The sequence below is a fragment of the Myotis davidii genome, unplaced genomic scaffold, assembly GCF_000327345.1.
Source record: "Myotis davidii unplaced genomic scaffold, ASM32734v1 scaffold207, whole genome shotgun sequence".
Taxonomy (NCBI): Eukaryota; Metazoa; Chordata; class Mammalia; order Chiroptera; family Vespertilionidae; genus Myotis; species Myotis davidii.
Genome location: NW_006298349.1, coordinates 827,076 through 843,733, shown reverse-complemented (window position 1 = coordinate 843,733; position 16,658 = coordinate 827,076). Strand labels below are relative to the sequence as shown.

The 16,658-nt window shown below is 51.5% G+C and overlaps 1 protein-coding gene across 1 annotated transcript in view; it reads right to left on the bottom strand.

Annotated features, from left to right (window-relative positions):
- Positions 1-20: 20 nt before the first annotated feature.
- Positions 21-16,658, bottom strand: part of MPRIP (myosin phosphatase Rho interacting protein) — a 134,698-nt gene continuing 118,060 nt past the window's right edge. Inside the window, exons 18-24 of the mRNA XM_006773966.2 lie at positions 13,627-13,744; positions 12,203-12,362; positions 10,959-11,078; positions 10,051-10,137; positions 9,217-9,379; positions 4,482-4,567; positions 21-765 (exon numbers count right to left, since the gene is read on the bottom strand). Coding sequence (XP_006774029.1) covers positions 694-765; positions 4,482-4,567; positions 9,217-9,379; positions 10,051-10,137; positions 10,959-11,078; positions 12,203-12,362; positions 13,627-13,744 — 806 coding nt within the window. The 3' untranslated portion in view covers positions 21-693. The remainder of the gene's footprint in view (positions 766-4,481; positions 4,568-9,216; positions 9,380-10,050; positions 10,138-10,958; positions 11,079-12,202; positions 12,363-13,626; positions 13,745-16,658) is intronic.

The following is a 16,658-nucleotide window of genomic DNA, read 5'->3' as shown; positions in this document are numbered from 1 at the left end:
CGTAGGAAGGAGTGAGAGGGTGGGGTTTTGTGCCAGATTTAATAAAAAACAGACAAAACCAGGAAAAGCTGTTCCGACATCTTCAAGGTTGTGAAAAGTTTACCACAAACACGTGGGTGTGGTTCTAGCTGCATCAGTGGGACAGATACCAAATGCTGGCCTCCTCCCAAGTTCACAGGTGGAGCCAAGGCCACACACCGCGCCCGGCTGCCCAGCTCCTGCAGGCCAACGAGCTGTCAGGGCTCCGATCCAGCCAAACCACAACCCAGTGCTGTCCCCCACAAGCGACCAGCGTGCGGCAGAGCGGGCCGCGCGCAGTGCGCTCAGCTCACGAGGCAGAGCTAGCTTATCTATCGGCTGCCGGGCCTTAATACTGACATGAGGGAGGGAGGGGGCCACAGTGGGAAGGGATTCCAACACAGAGCCAGCTGGAGCAGACGGCCCTCTCCACCCCTCGGCTTACTGTAGATCACCATGGAAACAAGAGTGGGTAAAGACAACAGAAAGGTCCATCAACACAGCAGGGAACAGCGTGAACAACCCATAAACCTGTCTCTCATGCATCCATACCCACAGTCAATAATGACAACAATAACAATAATAATAAAAAGTAAAGGTACAGACGGAAAGTAGCATTCGGGTTGTGCAGCCACAAGCTGGGAAGGGTGTGTGTTCAAATTGAACAGGACACAGTCAATCTTTCTTCAAGTCCCTGGATTCAAAGAGCTTCAGGCGTTCCTGCACCGTCAGGCCTTCCTTCAGACTCTGGGTGGAGAGCAGGAGAAAACAGTTAAACTCAGCCCCCGTGCTGGGTGCCAGCCGCAGCACAGGAAGGGGGGGTGGGGAGGTCCTCAGAGATTAGTGGGGCATGCTAAGGAGAGCCCGTCTCCTGTGAGATGTGTTATCTGGATGAGAAAGGAAAAAAATCAGAAAAACAAGTCCATGAGCATAGAAGATGAATTCTGAGCTTAGGGCTCTTTAGAGAAGCAGCGATCAGACCGATTCAGCCAGGAAAAGATTGTGCCAAGAACTAGAAAACCACCCGTCTACATCCTTCTCCCGACCGAGAACCTGCCGTCTACCAAGGCCTCGTGCGGGACGACCAGAGCCTCTGGAGCACCACTGTGGAGCGTGGCTCCTCGCTCGCCCTGAGGGGAACCCTGCTGCATTTACTATCGAGGGATCGGGGAGCATGTCAACATCGCTACTAAGATTCTCAAATGTGAAGCCAATACCCTTCTTGTGGGACCCTGGGAAAGTGTCCACCTGTGGGGCCCGAGGTGAGTGACACTACTCTTGGAGGCTTTCCCCAAAGATTTAATTTCTGGATGAGGAAAGGGATGGAGTTCCAGCCCCGGCGAGATGGGCTGGGCTCCTCAGCTGCCCTCTGATCTGGCCGCAAACCTCATCAGGCCCAGAGCTGGCGTTTCCCAGCTCCCTGGCTGGAGGTGACAAAGCCCAGGCCTCACAAGACAGGAGCCCAGGTGGCCCGGCGCAGGTGCAGGGAGCGCACCAGCTTCAGCCAGAACCGGGGTGGGTCCTGGGGCCTGGAGAGTCCAGCCTGAAGCTTCAAAGGGGTGTGGTGAGAATCTGGGGACCCATCCTCCTCCAGAGTTCGAGGGAGTGGGTGGGCCCTGATGTCCCCTCAGTTTTGCCCAGAACAGCTCTGCATGCTGCTACCCTGTGGAGCTGTGTGTGTGTAAATGAGTGATTTTCTTTAAGTGAAGGGTGCTGCTGCTGACTTTCTGAAACTCACTTGTCCGGACGGGCCTCTGCGTGAGCAGTGGTGAGGGTCCTGAAGTGGCCCCTGAGCAGGGCAGAGGGTGAGGACGACCCACATCCCACCCCACCCCGGCTTCCTGCTCTCGAGGCTCTTCTCCCGTCAGGAGCTGCTGTGCGCAGAGCTGGTCTCAGGGCGGCCCTGTGCTGGCCACACAGCTCTGCCCCAGCTGGGACTTCCCCATGAGGCAGCAGTGCACTGCCGCTCCTCAGACCCCAGGGACAGCCCCTGCTGTGCTAGGGACAGGAAGGCAGGGAGCAGTAGCATGATGGGCAGACTGAGGCTACAGCAGGCCCAAGGCCACACACCGTGCACACTCCGGATGTTAAAGGTACATCTCCAGCCCCAGAGGAAGGCCCTCGGGTGCCGGCTCCCTTGGGGCTCATTCTCCCACAGGGCCAATCCTTCGCGGGATACTTCCATGACTTCACACTGACACCATCAGACGGTCTCCATGAGGCCCCCTGGGGAAGGTGCTTTCTAGTTGCAATCCCAGAAAAGCTGGCTGTTCTTAAGCAACAAGCTTGATTTGACTTTATGGTGCTGAGATGTCACACTTCTGTGTGAGGGACAATGCAGAAACAGCATGAATGAAAGATATAAATCCATACATGTCAGATCCCGTATCAGAAGCACCAGTGACAGATGCAGTTTCAAGACGACGTCAGGCCCGTGGAGGTAGGGTGTCTGCAGATGCAGCGGCGGGAACCGTGGGAGAGGAGCAGCATGCCCTCGTGCCTGGGACCACAGGAGTCCTCGAGGACACCACACGGCCCCTCCTTCCTCTTGGGTAGCAGGACTGCCTTCACACAAGGGCCTGCTTCCTATTCTGAAAACATGGCCAAGCCCCCTGTGGGCTCAGATGGGCTCTGGGAGCCCGAACAGCTAGCTCCTGGCAAGCCTGACAGGTTCCCAGTGTGCCCTGCTGCAAAGGCCTCGTGGACAAAGGCCTTGTCAGTGATTTTCTGGCCTTTTGTCCAGAGCCCAGGGGTTCCCCCCACCCTACCCACCCTGCCAGGTGGGCACACGCAGCACGCTTCCCCAGAAGGGCCTGGCAGAAGCTTCTTGTTGCCCATTATTGACAGGCGCAGGGAACCTAGCAGCTGCAGTTAAGCCTCAAATGAGTAGAATTTTCAGTGAGAAAACCATAAACCAAGAACAAGTTTTCCTTTTGCTAAAAAATATTTTTCATGTTTAAATAAAAAAGCCCAAACTAAGTTTTCAATTAAACCTAAACTGCATTTGGTCCCAAGTGGCTCATGACTGTAGAAGAATAAACAAAAGCAAACTGAGTCTAACAGACGTGGGTTTTCCAAAGCTCTTCCTAGGAGCAACCTCTTCCCCAGCCCGGGTGGGGCCTCTCAGCCAGCAAAGGCGCTGGCTCCAGGGAGGGGGCCCTGAGGCCACACTAGTGTCCCCGTGAACCCGGCCCCGACCAGGTCTTTCTGCAACCCGTGCCCTCCTCACCAAGGAGTAAGAGGTTACAACAGCCAAGCCACTGAGCACTCCAGACTAGAGCGAGGGATTTGCCCTCTTGTGAAGACTGGGGTGCCCAGGCTGGGTCCCCTGTCCTGGTCATTGCTAAGCAGACTACTATGTCTCCTGCCTCCCCACCTCCTCCCCGTATGGCACTGTATTTACCGGGACCCGGGGGAAAGCTTTTGCTTTGCTAGAAAGTGTGCTGGTAGAGCACCCCAGGAACACGTGGTCCTCCTGCTCTACTGAGCTGGGTCCCTGTTCCACCTGAGACCGGAGGGGGCTCTGCAGCACGGGGAGACTGTGTGGCAGTGGCTTCTGGGCAAGAGGGTTCTCCAGAAAGTGTGGAGTGCAGAGCATTCAGCATGCATGCTGACTGGGTGTGAGCCCCCCACGGTATTGGCTCTGTGGGCCGCTCGCCACGCTGGGAGGGGAGCTCCCCAGTGCCGGGGTCAATTCTCTTAGGAGGTTATAGTGCCAATGAACTCCCAGAACAGGTCAGAGACACGCCCCTGGGACTGTGTCTGCGCTCGCTGCGGCAGCAGGGATAATAAAGGCACAGGGAACAAGGAGCTTGCTATGGAGATGTGAGCCGTGCATGCAGGCAGCGCCCTCAGCAGGCGGTGGGTGGGTGGATGCTGAGAGGTGGTTTACCTACATGACAAGGGACCTGGAAGCGGGCTCGTTTCAGTTATCCCATGAGACCTGCTCAATTACGGACTGTCAGAGGAAAGAGCAAACAGTAAGACACACTCAATAAATCCCGAATGCAACATGCTCAACTCCCCCCCTGCCCGCCCTGCCCTGGAGAGGCGCACGGGGGAGGGAATGGATGCTGGGGATTTGCACTGTGAGGCTGAGGGAAGGGTGCAGGCGGCTTCCTTTCTCAAAGGCAGGCAGCGTCAGCCCTAAACTAGGGTGTGCAGACAGGAGGGACCGCACCAGGAGGGACGGGTGGGGACAGGTGGAATCTGGCCCTGGAGGTCCAAGGTGGGATTTACTCCACCCCAGGCCTTTGGACGGTCATGGTAGGAGTTGGTTCCACTGCTGCACAAAGGACCCCTGAAGCCCGAAGCCACCAGAACTGGCCCAGCAAGGGCCATCGTGGGGGCTAGGCACATTCTGGGACCTGGGGACCCCTGCTGCTGCCAGTCATGGGCTCGGACTCCTGCTCCTCTTCCCAGCATCTTGAGCCCCACACACCCGGGCTGAGTCCCAGACTCACCTTGGACCTGATGTTTCTGAGTTGCCGACTGACAGAGGATCTGTCCTTTTTCAAGAAGTCAGGGTTGCTTTTAGATTTCATTATATCTGAAGGAACAAGTAGACCCATTACTTTGTTTTCTAGAGTCCTCTGGAACCAGACTAGAACTTTAAAAATTTCCCAGGCTGAGTCCTAGCCGGTTTGGCTCAGTGGATAGAGCACTGGCTTGCAAACTGAAGGGTCCTGGGTTCGATTCCGGTCAAGGGCACGTACCTCGGTTGCAGGCTCCTCCCTGGCCCTGCTCCAGGCCCATGCAAGGAGGCAACCAGTTGATGTGTTTCTTTCACATCAGTGTTTCTTTGTTTTTCTCTCTCTCTTCCACTCTCTCTAAAATGGAAAAATATCGAGTGAGGATTTAAAAAAGATTTTTTTCCCAGCGTGGGCCTGACTGCAGGCGAAGCCATGCTATGTGGGTGGGCTGGGCACACCGCACTCTGGAGCCCCTGACCCACGGAGCAGACCAACAGTCCCCATTAGTCATTTATCCCACCTTTCTTCTGAGATCCCAGGACCAACTCCTTCTCATAAGCCACTCCTCCAGGACAACCATCACTGGCAGTCTGGTGCGCAATTCTTTAGGGTTCTTAAAAATGATGACTTAAGCCCTGGCCAGTGTTGCTCAGAGGTTAGCCCACACTCAGAAGAGTCACAGGTTTGATTCCTGGTCAAAGGCGTGTACCTGGGTTGCAGGTTCGATCCCGGCCCTTGTTGGGTTACATGCAGGAGGCAACCAATTGATGTGTCTCTCTCACATTGATGTTTCTCCCTCTTTCCCACCCCACTTCTCCTTCCTTCTTCCCTCTCTAAAAAAAAAAAAAAGGAAAAGATATCCTCAGGTGAAGATTAACAACAAAAAATAAATAAAATGACTACTTAAAACAGATATACATTGGGTCATACCACATGTCTTGTGTGTATTTTTCTTTTCTTTTTAAAAATTTTTTTTAATTGATTTTTTACAGAGAGGAGAGGAGAGGGATAGACAGAAACATCAATGAGAGAGAAACATCGATCAGCTGCCTCCTGCACACCCCCTACTGGGGATGTGCCTGCAACCGAGGTACATGCCCCTAATTGGAATCGAATCCGGGACCTTTCACTCCGCAGGTCGACGCTCTATCCACTAAGCCAAACCGGCCAGGGCTTGTGTGTATTTTTCTTAAAAATATATTTATTGATCTCTGTCCATGTCAAAACAAAAGATCTGCCTGATCTTTTTATCTTTTAACTTTGGTTGATGTACATTATTGCATGTTTCAGGTGTTCAACCCAGCAGACATTATGTAATTTATGACATGATCAGCTCAATAAATCTAGTACCCATCTGTCACCATGCATAATTATGATATTATTGACTCTATACTATACGTTACATCCTGTGACTATCCTGTAACTACCAATTTGTACTTCTTAATCCCGTCCCTTTTCACCCACCCCCAAACCCCTTCTCCCAACTGGCAACCATCAAAATGGTCTCTGTATCTATGAGTCTGTTTCTGTTAAGTTTATTCATTCATTTATTTTTTAGATTCCACATATAAGTGAAATCATATGGAATCTGACTTTCTGTCTGACTTATTTCATTCAGCATAATACCCTCTAGGCCCATCTGTGTTGATGCAGATGGCAAGATTCCATTCTTTTTCATGGCTGAGTCATACTGCACTGTATGCTGGCACCACCTCTTTATCTGCTCATCCACTGATGGACACTGAGGCTGCTTCCGTGGCGTGGCTACTGTAAATAATGCTGCAATAGACATCTGAATGCACGTCTTTTCGAGTTAGTGTTTTGTATTTCTTCAGATAAATACCCAGAAGTGGACTTGTTGGGTCCTTCTTTGTCTCTTGTTACAGGCTTTGTTTTAAAGTCTATTATGTCTGGTATAAGTATTGCTACCACAGCTTTTTTCTTTTTCGTTTCCATTTTCATGAAATAGCTTTTCTATACCTTTATTTTCAGTTTGCATGTGTGTGATTCAATCTGAAGTTTCTTGTAGACAGAATATGTAAGGATCTTGTTTTGTTATCCATTCAGTCACTGTATGTCTTTTGATTTAATCAAGTTGTACTTAAATTAATGATAGGTATGTATTTATTGCCATTTTATTACTCACACTTTTATGTTTTTTTTCTTCTTAAAGAAGACCCTTTAACATTTCTTGTAACACTGGTTTGGTGGTGATGAACTCCTTTACCTTTTTCTTGCCTAGGAAGCTCTTTATCTGTCCCTCAATTCCAAATGAAATGAGAGCTTTCCTGGGTAGAGTAATTTTGGTTGTAGCTTCTTGCTTTTCATCACTTTGAATATTACTTGCCTCTCCCTTCTGGTCTGGAAAGTTGCTGTTGAGAAATCAGCTGACAGTCGTATGGGAGCTCCCTTGAAAGTAACTGATTCTCTTGCTGCTTCTAGGATTCTCTTTGTCTTTAACAACTGGCATTTTAATGATGGGTGTGTCTTGATGTGGGCCCCTCTGGAGTCATCTTGTTGGGGCCTCTCTGTGCCTCCTGGACCTGTAGTGTGTTTCCTTCACCAGGCAGGGGAAGCTTTCTGTCCTTTTTTCCAGCAGGTTTTCCATTTTGTGTGCTCTCGCTCTCGTTCCCCCTCTGGCGCCCATGACGTGATGTATGCTTGACATTGTCCCAGAGGCTGCTTACACTATCCTAATTTTTTTGGATTCCTTTTTCTTTTTGCTGTTCTGATTGGGCTGTGAGGACTGGCTGGGACTACAGCAGAGGAGTTGCTGTGCAGGGGCCAACTCCACAGAGCGAGACTTGCTGCAGCAGGGTTCTGGTGCCTAATGAGTCCTCCCCTTGAGTGTGTTGCCTGTGGACATGGTAGGGTGTTGCTCCGGTGTGGTCTTAAGAGGACTACCAGCTGCACTGGCTCTGGGGCCTCCTGGGACATGCAGGTCAAGATCAGCTGTCATCTGTGCCCTGCTGGGGCCACTTAGCATGAGCTGTAGAGTGATGTGCAGAGAGCTACTGCTTGTGCTGGGCTTGGAGGTGCCAGGCCAGCTGTTGCTAGTACCATGCATGGGGCCACTTAGCAAGAGGTATGGGACACGCTGAGGCCAGATACTGCTGTTTGGTGTTGGTGAACTTTTGAGACTCTTTAGTAAAGTCTGCATCATGAGCCAAAACAGGCCGTTTCTATGGAAAAGCTACTGGAAAAAGCTAGGGTGGACTTGCAGATGGGATGGGGTAGGGTCTCAGGGAATCACTGGGGGAGGGGAACCGCCAGATCGAGGAAACTCAGACATGGTGCAAGACTGCCGGCTCTGTGGAGGGAGGCCCGAGCTAAGGAACAATGGCCTCGGCCAGCAGTTCTGTGTGGAACAAAGCTGTCCTCCAACTCAAGCCCCAAAGCCAAACAATTCAGGTCCTTCCCATATGTCCTGGCACCGCTGGAGCTGCTGCCCCAGCAATGGAGTTCAGAGTGAGTGAGCTTGAGTCAGTCTGTTTGGGCCCTTTAAGAATACTCGGGACTTTCTCAGCCTCCGTCTCACTCAGCCACCATCTCCACTGGTTTTCACGGCTGGAAGTTATGAGGCTTCTCTTTCTAGCTCCGAACCCTGGGCCGGAGAGCCTGGCGGGGCTGGGACCCCTCACTCCTCAGGGGCACCTGCAAAACCGAGACATCCCTCCGACTGAACCGCCACCAGTGGGTGTGGGTCCTCCCAGTCTCAATGCGGCGTCCTTCTCTCTCTATTCACAGGGCTTCTGTGCGGTTAGACTGCAGGCGGTTCTGTAGTTCAGCTGTGTCTGATATGGGTGTGGGGGTCCCCGCAGTCAGTCACCTACGCCACCATCCTCACCGGAGGCCCCTTGGTCTGACCTCCTTTAAGAACTGCACTGCATCCCACTGTCGTGATATCATGGCTGAAAAAGCCCTGTCTGAGGAGAGGTCTGTCCAGGGGGTCAGGGTCTGCTCCTGCACACGGTGGTAGACATCTTGCTGGCACATGCCATCACTTGTTTATTCCAGAAGTTAGATTGGTAGGTCACCAAATGCACACATTCTCCCCTAGTTCTAAGTCCTCTTCTCTGTCTCCTGGCTACCTGGGGCTCCCCTGAGCAGCAGCCACTGCTACCATTTCTTCACCTACCCAGAGTCAGCCTATAGTTTGATTTTAAATTTTGCTACATATTGCTTCACTGCCTTCCAGAAAGTGCTACCTTATTCTTCCAGCAGCAATGCAAGCGACTTCTCTCCACCCATCCATCAATACTGTCGCTATCATGAATGCTTGGTAGACAAGAGGAAAAAGTTAAATTTCTTGGATATTAGTGAGCTAGGACATTTTTTCAGCAGGGAGCACCCTCCTTGGCTCCTCTTCACATGGCCTTCTGCAGATTTTATGGTAAAACTCCAGGATCAAGCAATTAGGGGGAGCCTCTTCCACCAAACTGTTGAATTCGTTAGGAAAATGGAAAACACACCATGTCATTACAATAAAAATAAATGCCACGTGGCTGCCCCTCAGAGCAGTCAGCACAATGCCTGCCACCAGCGCACCTATAGGCACCGGCCACATCCACGGACCAGCACCCCTCTGGCCGCACCCCGTTGCAAGGAAATATAAGTCTAAAATCAGAAAAATGAAAACCAATTCTCTGCTTTGACTTAAGTCCCAGTAACTCTATGACAAAGCCCCCAAGTGACCGCGTCACAACCCAGAGCAGGAAGAGCTCACCATATCCTGCCACAGGGGTGCTCTCGGGGGACTTGTCACCCAGTGCTTCCGTGGCTGTTTTCAGCTGCTCTTTCAATCTGCTGATGTCGCAGTCGGCCTTTGCCCGCACGATGCTGAGCTCCTTGTAGATGTCCTTGTACTTGTCACTGGCATACTTCTTGTCCTTGAGAAGAAAAGGACAGACCAACGGTGGTGACAACCAGGCCAGGAGGTCTGTCTCGCTGGGGCTGGAAGGTTTCTGGGGACTGACTGAGGAATGTCACTGGCAGAGGAGGAGGCAGGTTGGCAGGTGGGTCCTGCCTGGTCTTCCAAAGGCAGAAACTAGACACAAACTAAAATAGGCAGGGCCGAGACTCACTCTGAACACAGCACAGGATCGCCGGGGCTGCTGTAGGTGCAGGCAAGGTGCAGGCTGCAACCTAACCCCCAAGGACCACCCTATGACGTCAGCCTGGAACCCCCTCTGTCTTAGAGTCCCTCAGGGATCCTGGCATCTCATCTGATTCCAAGAATGCCCTGGAGGGGACGGCAGCTGGCCGCACTCTCACTTCCCAGGATGACATCTCTCTCGGGTCTCACCGTCCCACAAAGCACGAAGAAGGCAGGGAGAACAAGGACACAGCAAGACTGGGGCACCTCATTTTGACGGTGCCTGCATGAAGCCTGGTTTTTCAGAGAACTCGAGTATCAGACCACATTCCTCATGAGAATGAAATCTGCTCCAGAACAGCCTGAGATACTTGCTGAGCATAGGGACCTCTGTGAGACACGTGTCCCTACACCTCCCCCACCAGCCCATTCTGCAGACCCAACCCTGCGGCGGTGCGCCCATACCCGCAATGCTGTTTGTAGCTCATCCTTGAGAGAGCTGATCTCCTGTTTTAGGTACTGTATTTCTGATTCCTTGACTCGCAATAAAACCTAGAATGAGAGGGCAATTAGGGACTGACATTCAGGAGCAAGAAAGAGCAAAGACTGAAAGTTGAGCAGAGAACTCCCCTCCACACACTGAGGAGTAGACCATTTTTTTCTCATTCTCACCAATTTGCAATTGAAAATGCCAGAAAATAAAGTTGAAACACTGATAACATACAGAAATAGTAAGAAAAGAATTGCTGCAACTCCTAGACATGGGCCCCCTCTTCCTCAGCCCAGGGGGCCACTGCAGTTTCCTGGGACTAAGCCTGCGAGGTCCGTGAAGGGGTCCTGCTGGAACCCTGTTGAATGCACTCTGCCTCTTCCACATCATTTAGTGGGAGATATTTTCATGATGAAATTTTAACTGAATGGGAAGAAATCTAATTGCTTTCATAAAAGGATGTCTTATACATAAAAATCAATCATTCTAGCTTAAGATGAACCTACCTGATCCTGAATAACAGTTTTACAGAGTCTCAAGCAGCTACAGTGTCCACACAGTTATTAAATGTTTCATTTCAGGTGGTCACTGTTTGAGGTGTGGCAGAAACAGAGGGAGGAGGGTAGTTGAGTGAGGATGGGGTTAAAGGCCCCCTGGTCTCTCCAGGGCCCCGCCCCCCTCCCCTGGGTCCCATGCTGCCTGGAAGCTAACTGTTTTCTCCTGCTGTCCTGGGTGATTTGGATCTTTCCATGTTCTGTCCCTCTTGCTGCCTCCAGGACTCAGCCTGGAATGATTCTGTCAGCTATGGGCCACTCCTTGGTCCCCTCTTGGGGCTTCTGCAGTACAGAGCTGGGCAAAGAGGGGGCCTGGCTCTGAGCAGTACCTCTAACTCATAGGCATCCTTGCCCTGCGTGAGAGGCAAGCCAGCAGCCTCCCCACCAGCGTCCCCTGTCAGCAGTGTCCGTAACCGGGCGATCTCCGCAGCCAGGCGGTTGTTCAGCTCCTGGGGGACAGCAACAACAAAACAGGGGCGCTCAGCAGATTCCTGGGGGCTGCAGTCACACAACACAACCAAGAGAGGCTCTTCCTCACAACGCGAGGCAGCATGGGCAGTGCCTGTGCACATGACCGCATGCTAGTTACTACACGCAGTGTCACAGCCTGCAGTTCCCCTCCCGTAAAGCTGTGAGTGTGGGCTCGGCAGTGGTTTACAGAGCCGTGCAGCTGGACTTCGTTATCCCGAACCCCTTGTATCACTGTAAGGAGTGCTCATCTGTTTCACGGCTGGTCCCATTGAGTTTCTACAAGATTAGGTCCTCCTGCTCACTTCCTGTACCTTCTTTCAATCTTAGGACACTGCAGTGACTAAGCGGAACCAGCCCTGTCGGAGTGCCCACACACGGTGGCCATGGGCCTGTGGAGGTGTTGAGCCTGAGCCAGGCCAACACATGGCTGCTCAGTGCCTGGGGCAGCGGTTCTCAACCTTCCTGATGCCGCGACCCTTTAATACAGTTCCTCATGTTGTGGTGACCCCCAACCATAAAATTATTTTCGTTGCTACTTCATAACTGTAATGTTGCTACTGTTGTGAATCGTCATGTAAATATCTGGTATGCAGGATGTATTTTCATTGTTCGCGACCCACAGGTTGATAACCGCTGGCCTGGGGAGATGAGTGGTGAGTCAGGAGGATGAAGCCCCAGTTTGGAACTCACAGAGATTTTGTCACACTTAATCCACCTCAAGCCTGTCCATTAGCCAGGATTTTAAATGTACCCCAATTTTCTGAGAAGCAGGCAAATTTTGAAAATGCTCTGACAAAAATAAATGTGAGCAGTGACATTTAAACACAAGCCTGAGCCTTGGGGATGGGAGACCCAGACAGTGCAATAACCCTGCCAGGCCCTGCCCAGCGACGACGAAGCAGAAATTCAGAGACGCTCAGAACCTGAGCCACGGGAGGCGAGCCAGCAGCCCCCCCACCAGTACACTGTGAGCAGAGTTCCAATGTAAGCGGCAGTTCCTGCAGCGGCTGGTACAGCTCCCCGCCTGCAGTGAGTGTCCCCCCACACGCTGGAGAGGCCTGGTTCCCAGCTCGAACCTGGGATCCCTTGGCTGTGGGCTCACCTGATTATGGGCATTGAGCTCCTGGTTCTCGCGCTGGCACTGCCGCAGGGCCTGCCGCTCGGCCTCCAGCGCCTGGGCCAGGTGGGCGTTCTCCAGGCACTTCTGCGAGTACTGCTCCGAGAGCACCTCCAGCTCCCGCTGCACTGACTGCAGCTCCTCCCTGCGGAGAGGCACCCTCACTCCTCTGCCCTCCCCCAGGCCCAGGCCCAGGCCCCACAAGGGTCCGGGTCCCCACTGTGAAGCTTGAGGGATGACGAGACAACAGAAAAACTGTTGAGCAACAGAGAGCCGCCCTACGCATTTTTGTTGTCTCAAAAAGTTTGTACCCAGCTAAGTAAGAGAAAACTTAAAAAGTACTTCAGGTTCATAAAAATCTATTCTGTGTCCTTCTCTGGTCTTCTTTCAAATAACTCAATAGCCCACAGACAACACTTCTCTTGTGAAGGCAGGAGAAAGCTCATTTACTCATGTCCTACTACTGAGAGAAGTCAGGCTTGTAATTTGTTTTCGGCAGTAACTTTTGAGGCAATCTGTGCCTAATAACCCAATACCAGGCTCTCCTGACCCATAAAAACCAAAGCCTGGCAGCGTTATTCCCGTCACTGTGGACTCCTTGGGAAGGGCTCCATCTCCCACTGGTGGCACAAGGAGGAGCCTCAGGGCAAGTCGCCCAGCCCTGGGGACCTGTCACCTCTCTAGCCCAGATGAGTATGACCGCAGTCCACAGGGTGCCACCCCTCAGCCCAGTCTGACTGCCCTGGGCCCTCTCTGCCCTGAGCAGGAGCCTGAAAGAGGCAGGGACCGGATTCTTTTCCATCACAAAGATCCTGGCGAAGGCTAGCTCTGCAGGGCTCTCGCAGCAACCAATTCAAGGTGCCAAGCGGCGTGAGCTCTAAGAGGGGAAAAATCAGAGCAGCTACGCTGTTGCAGGCCCTCCAGTCTCTTGCGTAGGCAAAGGAAGCCGGCCCACACGCTTCTCTGAAATGTAGGAGCATGGCCACCTCCCCAGGCACAGCATAAAGCATCAGGCACAGGCCCTAGACCAGATTCCTCCCCAGTTGCTGCTCAGGCAGCAGCAGCTGATGGAGAGAATAAATCCCGGACAGCCTGAGATCAGTCCTGAAAAGTGGCTAGTAGTTATACAATCTCCTTTTTACACCTTATTCTTTAGTAATTAGTTTCTGTGTTTGCTTTTTAGTGACAAGACACCTACGGGGGCCACAAGAGCCAGTGGCTTGCTGAGCCTCACTGGCACTTAGCCCAGCCCCCCTGGAGAATAGGCTCTGAGCTGCCTTTAGTGCCAGGCCTCCACCAATGCCACCTCAGGCCCTGTATCCGTGTGGCTCCCACAAACACACCAGAAGGGCACTGATTCCCACCTGAAGGGCTATCCCCACCCTCCCGAGGGCAAGAAGCCAACTTACAGATACTGCCGCCGCAGGGCCTCGATGTCTGAGTTGATGCTGCTGATCTGGGACCGCTGGCTCTTCTCCAACTCACGCTCCATCTCCTCCCGGTGGGCGTTCTTCATGGCTTCAATAGCTGCAGGCAAGGGCACAGGCGTCAGCACTCAGGCTGGGTGGCCAGACAGACAAATGTGACAGTTCCCCGCAGCTAATGCTTCACCTATCGGCAGTCGGGCTGGCCTCTCCCAAAACCCATTCTCAGGGTGGATGCAGGTTCATTTGTTCTTTTGATGTTAAATGAACACCAAACTGATTAAATAAATGTTAATTCAAGCCTGAGTTTACAACCCAAGCAAGCTTCCAGGTTAGTGTATTTCTCCCTGGGCACTAGAATAATAGACCACCGTAAAGTACAATGACATAAAGAGAGGGCAAGTCAAAACAAAGGGCACTGTGATTTCTCAGAACGAGCACACCGGCTCTGTGACAAAGCTCTTTTGCCAGGTAGAAGCTACAAAATCTTTGTGCTCTGATGTTACAGGCAACTCTGGGCAGAGGTCAAAAGCCCCTAATGGGACTGAGGAAGCTGGGATAGCCGCTCACAGAGAGCTGGAGGGCTGGCTCTAGGCTTGCAAGTTCTGAAAGAGCTCCTTACACCAGCCTTTTATGCAGAGAGAATTGTCACAGAATTATTTTCTTGGGGGATCCAAGATAGTGGCAGAGTAGATGCAAGCTACTTCACATCCTCCCTGGTCCAAACTGGAATTATAATTAAATTACAGAACAATAAACCTGAATAACCAACTGAAAACTAGCTGAACAGAAGTCTCATAACCAAGAATTTACATGAGAAACCATGTCAGGCTCGCAGGAAGGGCAGAGACGCAAAAAGGGTGGTCCTGCTCACACGTGTGGCCACTGAGAATCGAAGGGCTACCTCAGCTGTAGAAGTCCCTCTGAGGAGTGCCTCATGGGCACTGAGGGCAGCTCAGAGCCTTTTCCCCAGAGGGGCTGAGTCCTAGGGAGGGTCAGCAACCCCATGTCAAGCTCCCCTGTACAGACCAGGAAGAGGGGCCCACATAAAACCTGGCTATGAAAATCAGTTGGGACTCTGTCTGCCAGGGAGAGAAAAGAGCCCATTAGAAACCCAGGCATCCTCTCCAAGAGCCAGTACACACAGCTTACAGAAGCCATCTTCCTGGGTGGACACTCCCCTCCATACAGCCTGGGGGAGTGCACGAACCCATTCCCTGGACTCCCTGTCCTGCAGAGCTCATGCCTGCAGAAGAGTCAGCTAGTTGTGGCCAGCTTGGCCTTGGTGCAGACTCTCCTGGTGGCCAGACTGCCCTGACACTGACCTGTAGCAGAGTCCCTCCGTCCCAAAGGCCCCAGAACAAACACCCTGGACCATGCAGAGGGAGATCTTGGCAAATAAAAGATGTTGCTGGGGCAAATCCGGCTGTGTGGGGCCAGCCCACGCACAGTAGCTGGTACACTGTGGTTGGGGTTGATCCTCATAGCCAGCCCCAGGGTCAACTCCACCCATGAATGGGCCAACAATAATCCAAGACTCAACTGCAACAGGAAGGCCCACGTATTCCATAAAAGGCACATTTCTGGAGCACCTAGATCAGGTACCAGGGAGACGATGCCATTGAGCCCCACAGGGCACCTGCTATGTAAGGCCACCATACCAACTGCAAGGCCTAGCAGATTTACCCAACACACACAAACAACATAAAATATGGAACAGCGGTCGCCAACCTTTCGGACCTCACGGACCACCAGTGGTCTGTGGACCACTGGATGGCAACCACTGATATAGAAAACCAGCCAAAGGGGAGACAAAGAAACATGCCCCAGTAAAATAACAGGAGAAATCTCCAGGCAAAAAACAAAACAAAAACAAACTATAAAGAAATGGAGATAAGCAATCTACCAGATAAAGAGTTCAAAACAATGGTTATAAAGATGCTCAAAGAACCTAGGGGAAGAATGGATGAACTCAGTGAGAACTTAAAGAGACAGCAAACATAAAAAAGAATGTAGAAATCATAAAATTAAAGCAGGCAGAAATGAAGAATATAATATCTAAAATGAAGAATATACTAGAAGGAATCAATGGCAGGTTAGATTAAGCAGAGGAGCAAATCAACAATTTGAAAGACAAGGTAGCAGAAAACATTCAAACAAAACAACAAAAAATGAGGATAGTTTAAGGAACCTCTGAGACAAGAACAAGCATAATAACATTTGTATCGTGGGGGTACCAGAACGACAAGGGAGAGAGCAAGGCATTGAGAACCTATTTGAAGAAATAAAGATTGAAAACTTCCCTAACCTGGTGAAAGAAAATGTCACGCAAGTACAGGAAGCACAGAGAGTCCCAACCAAGATGAAGCCACAGACACCCACACCAAGACATATCATAATTAAAATGGAAAAGGTTAAGACAAAACTAGAGTCCTAAAAGCAGCAAGAGAAAGACAGTTACCTACAAGGGAGTTTCCATAAGACTGTCACCTGATTTCTCAACAGAAACATTTCAGACCAGAAGGGATTAGCACAAAATATTCAAAGTGATGAAAAGAAAGGACTTACAACCAAGGCTACTCTACCCAGCAAAGCTAACATTTAAGATTGAAGCAAGATAAACAGCTTCCTAGCCTCACCTGGTTTGGCTCGGTGGATAGATTGTCGGCCTACAGACTGAAGGGTCCCAGGTTTGAGTCCAGTCAAGGGCACATGCCCAGGTTGTGGGCTCAATCCCCAGTGGGGGGGCGTGATTCTCTCTCATCACTGATGTTTCTACCTCTCTCTCCCTCTTCCTTCCTCTCTGTGCCCCTTGCAGCCTGCTGTTCGGTCATTTTGTCTCCCCTCACTAACCCCCCTGGCAGCCTGGTTGCCCCATGCAGCCTGCTGCTCGGTTGTTTGGTCACCCCTCACTAACCCCCCTGTCGGCCTGGTCACTCCATGCAGCCTACTGCTCGATCATACACACACACACACACACACACACACACACACACACACAAGCCCCCACACACAAA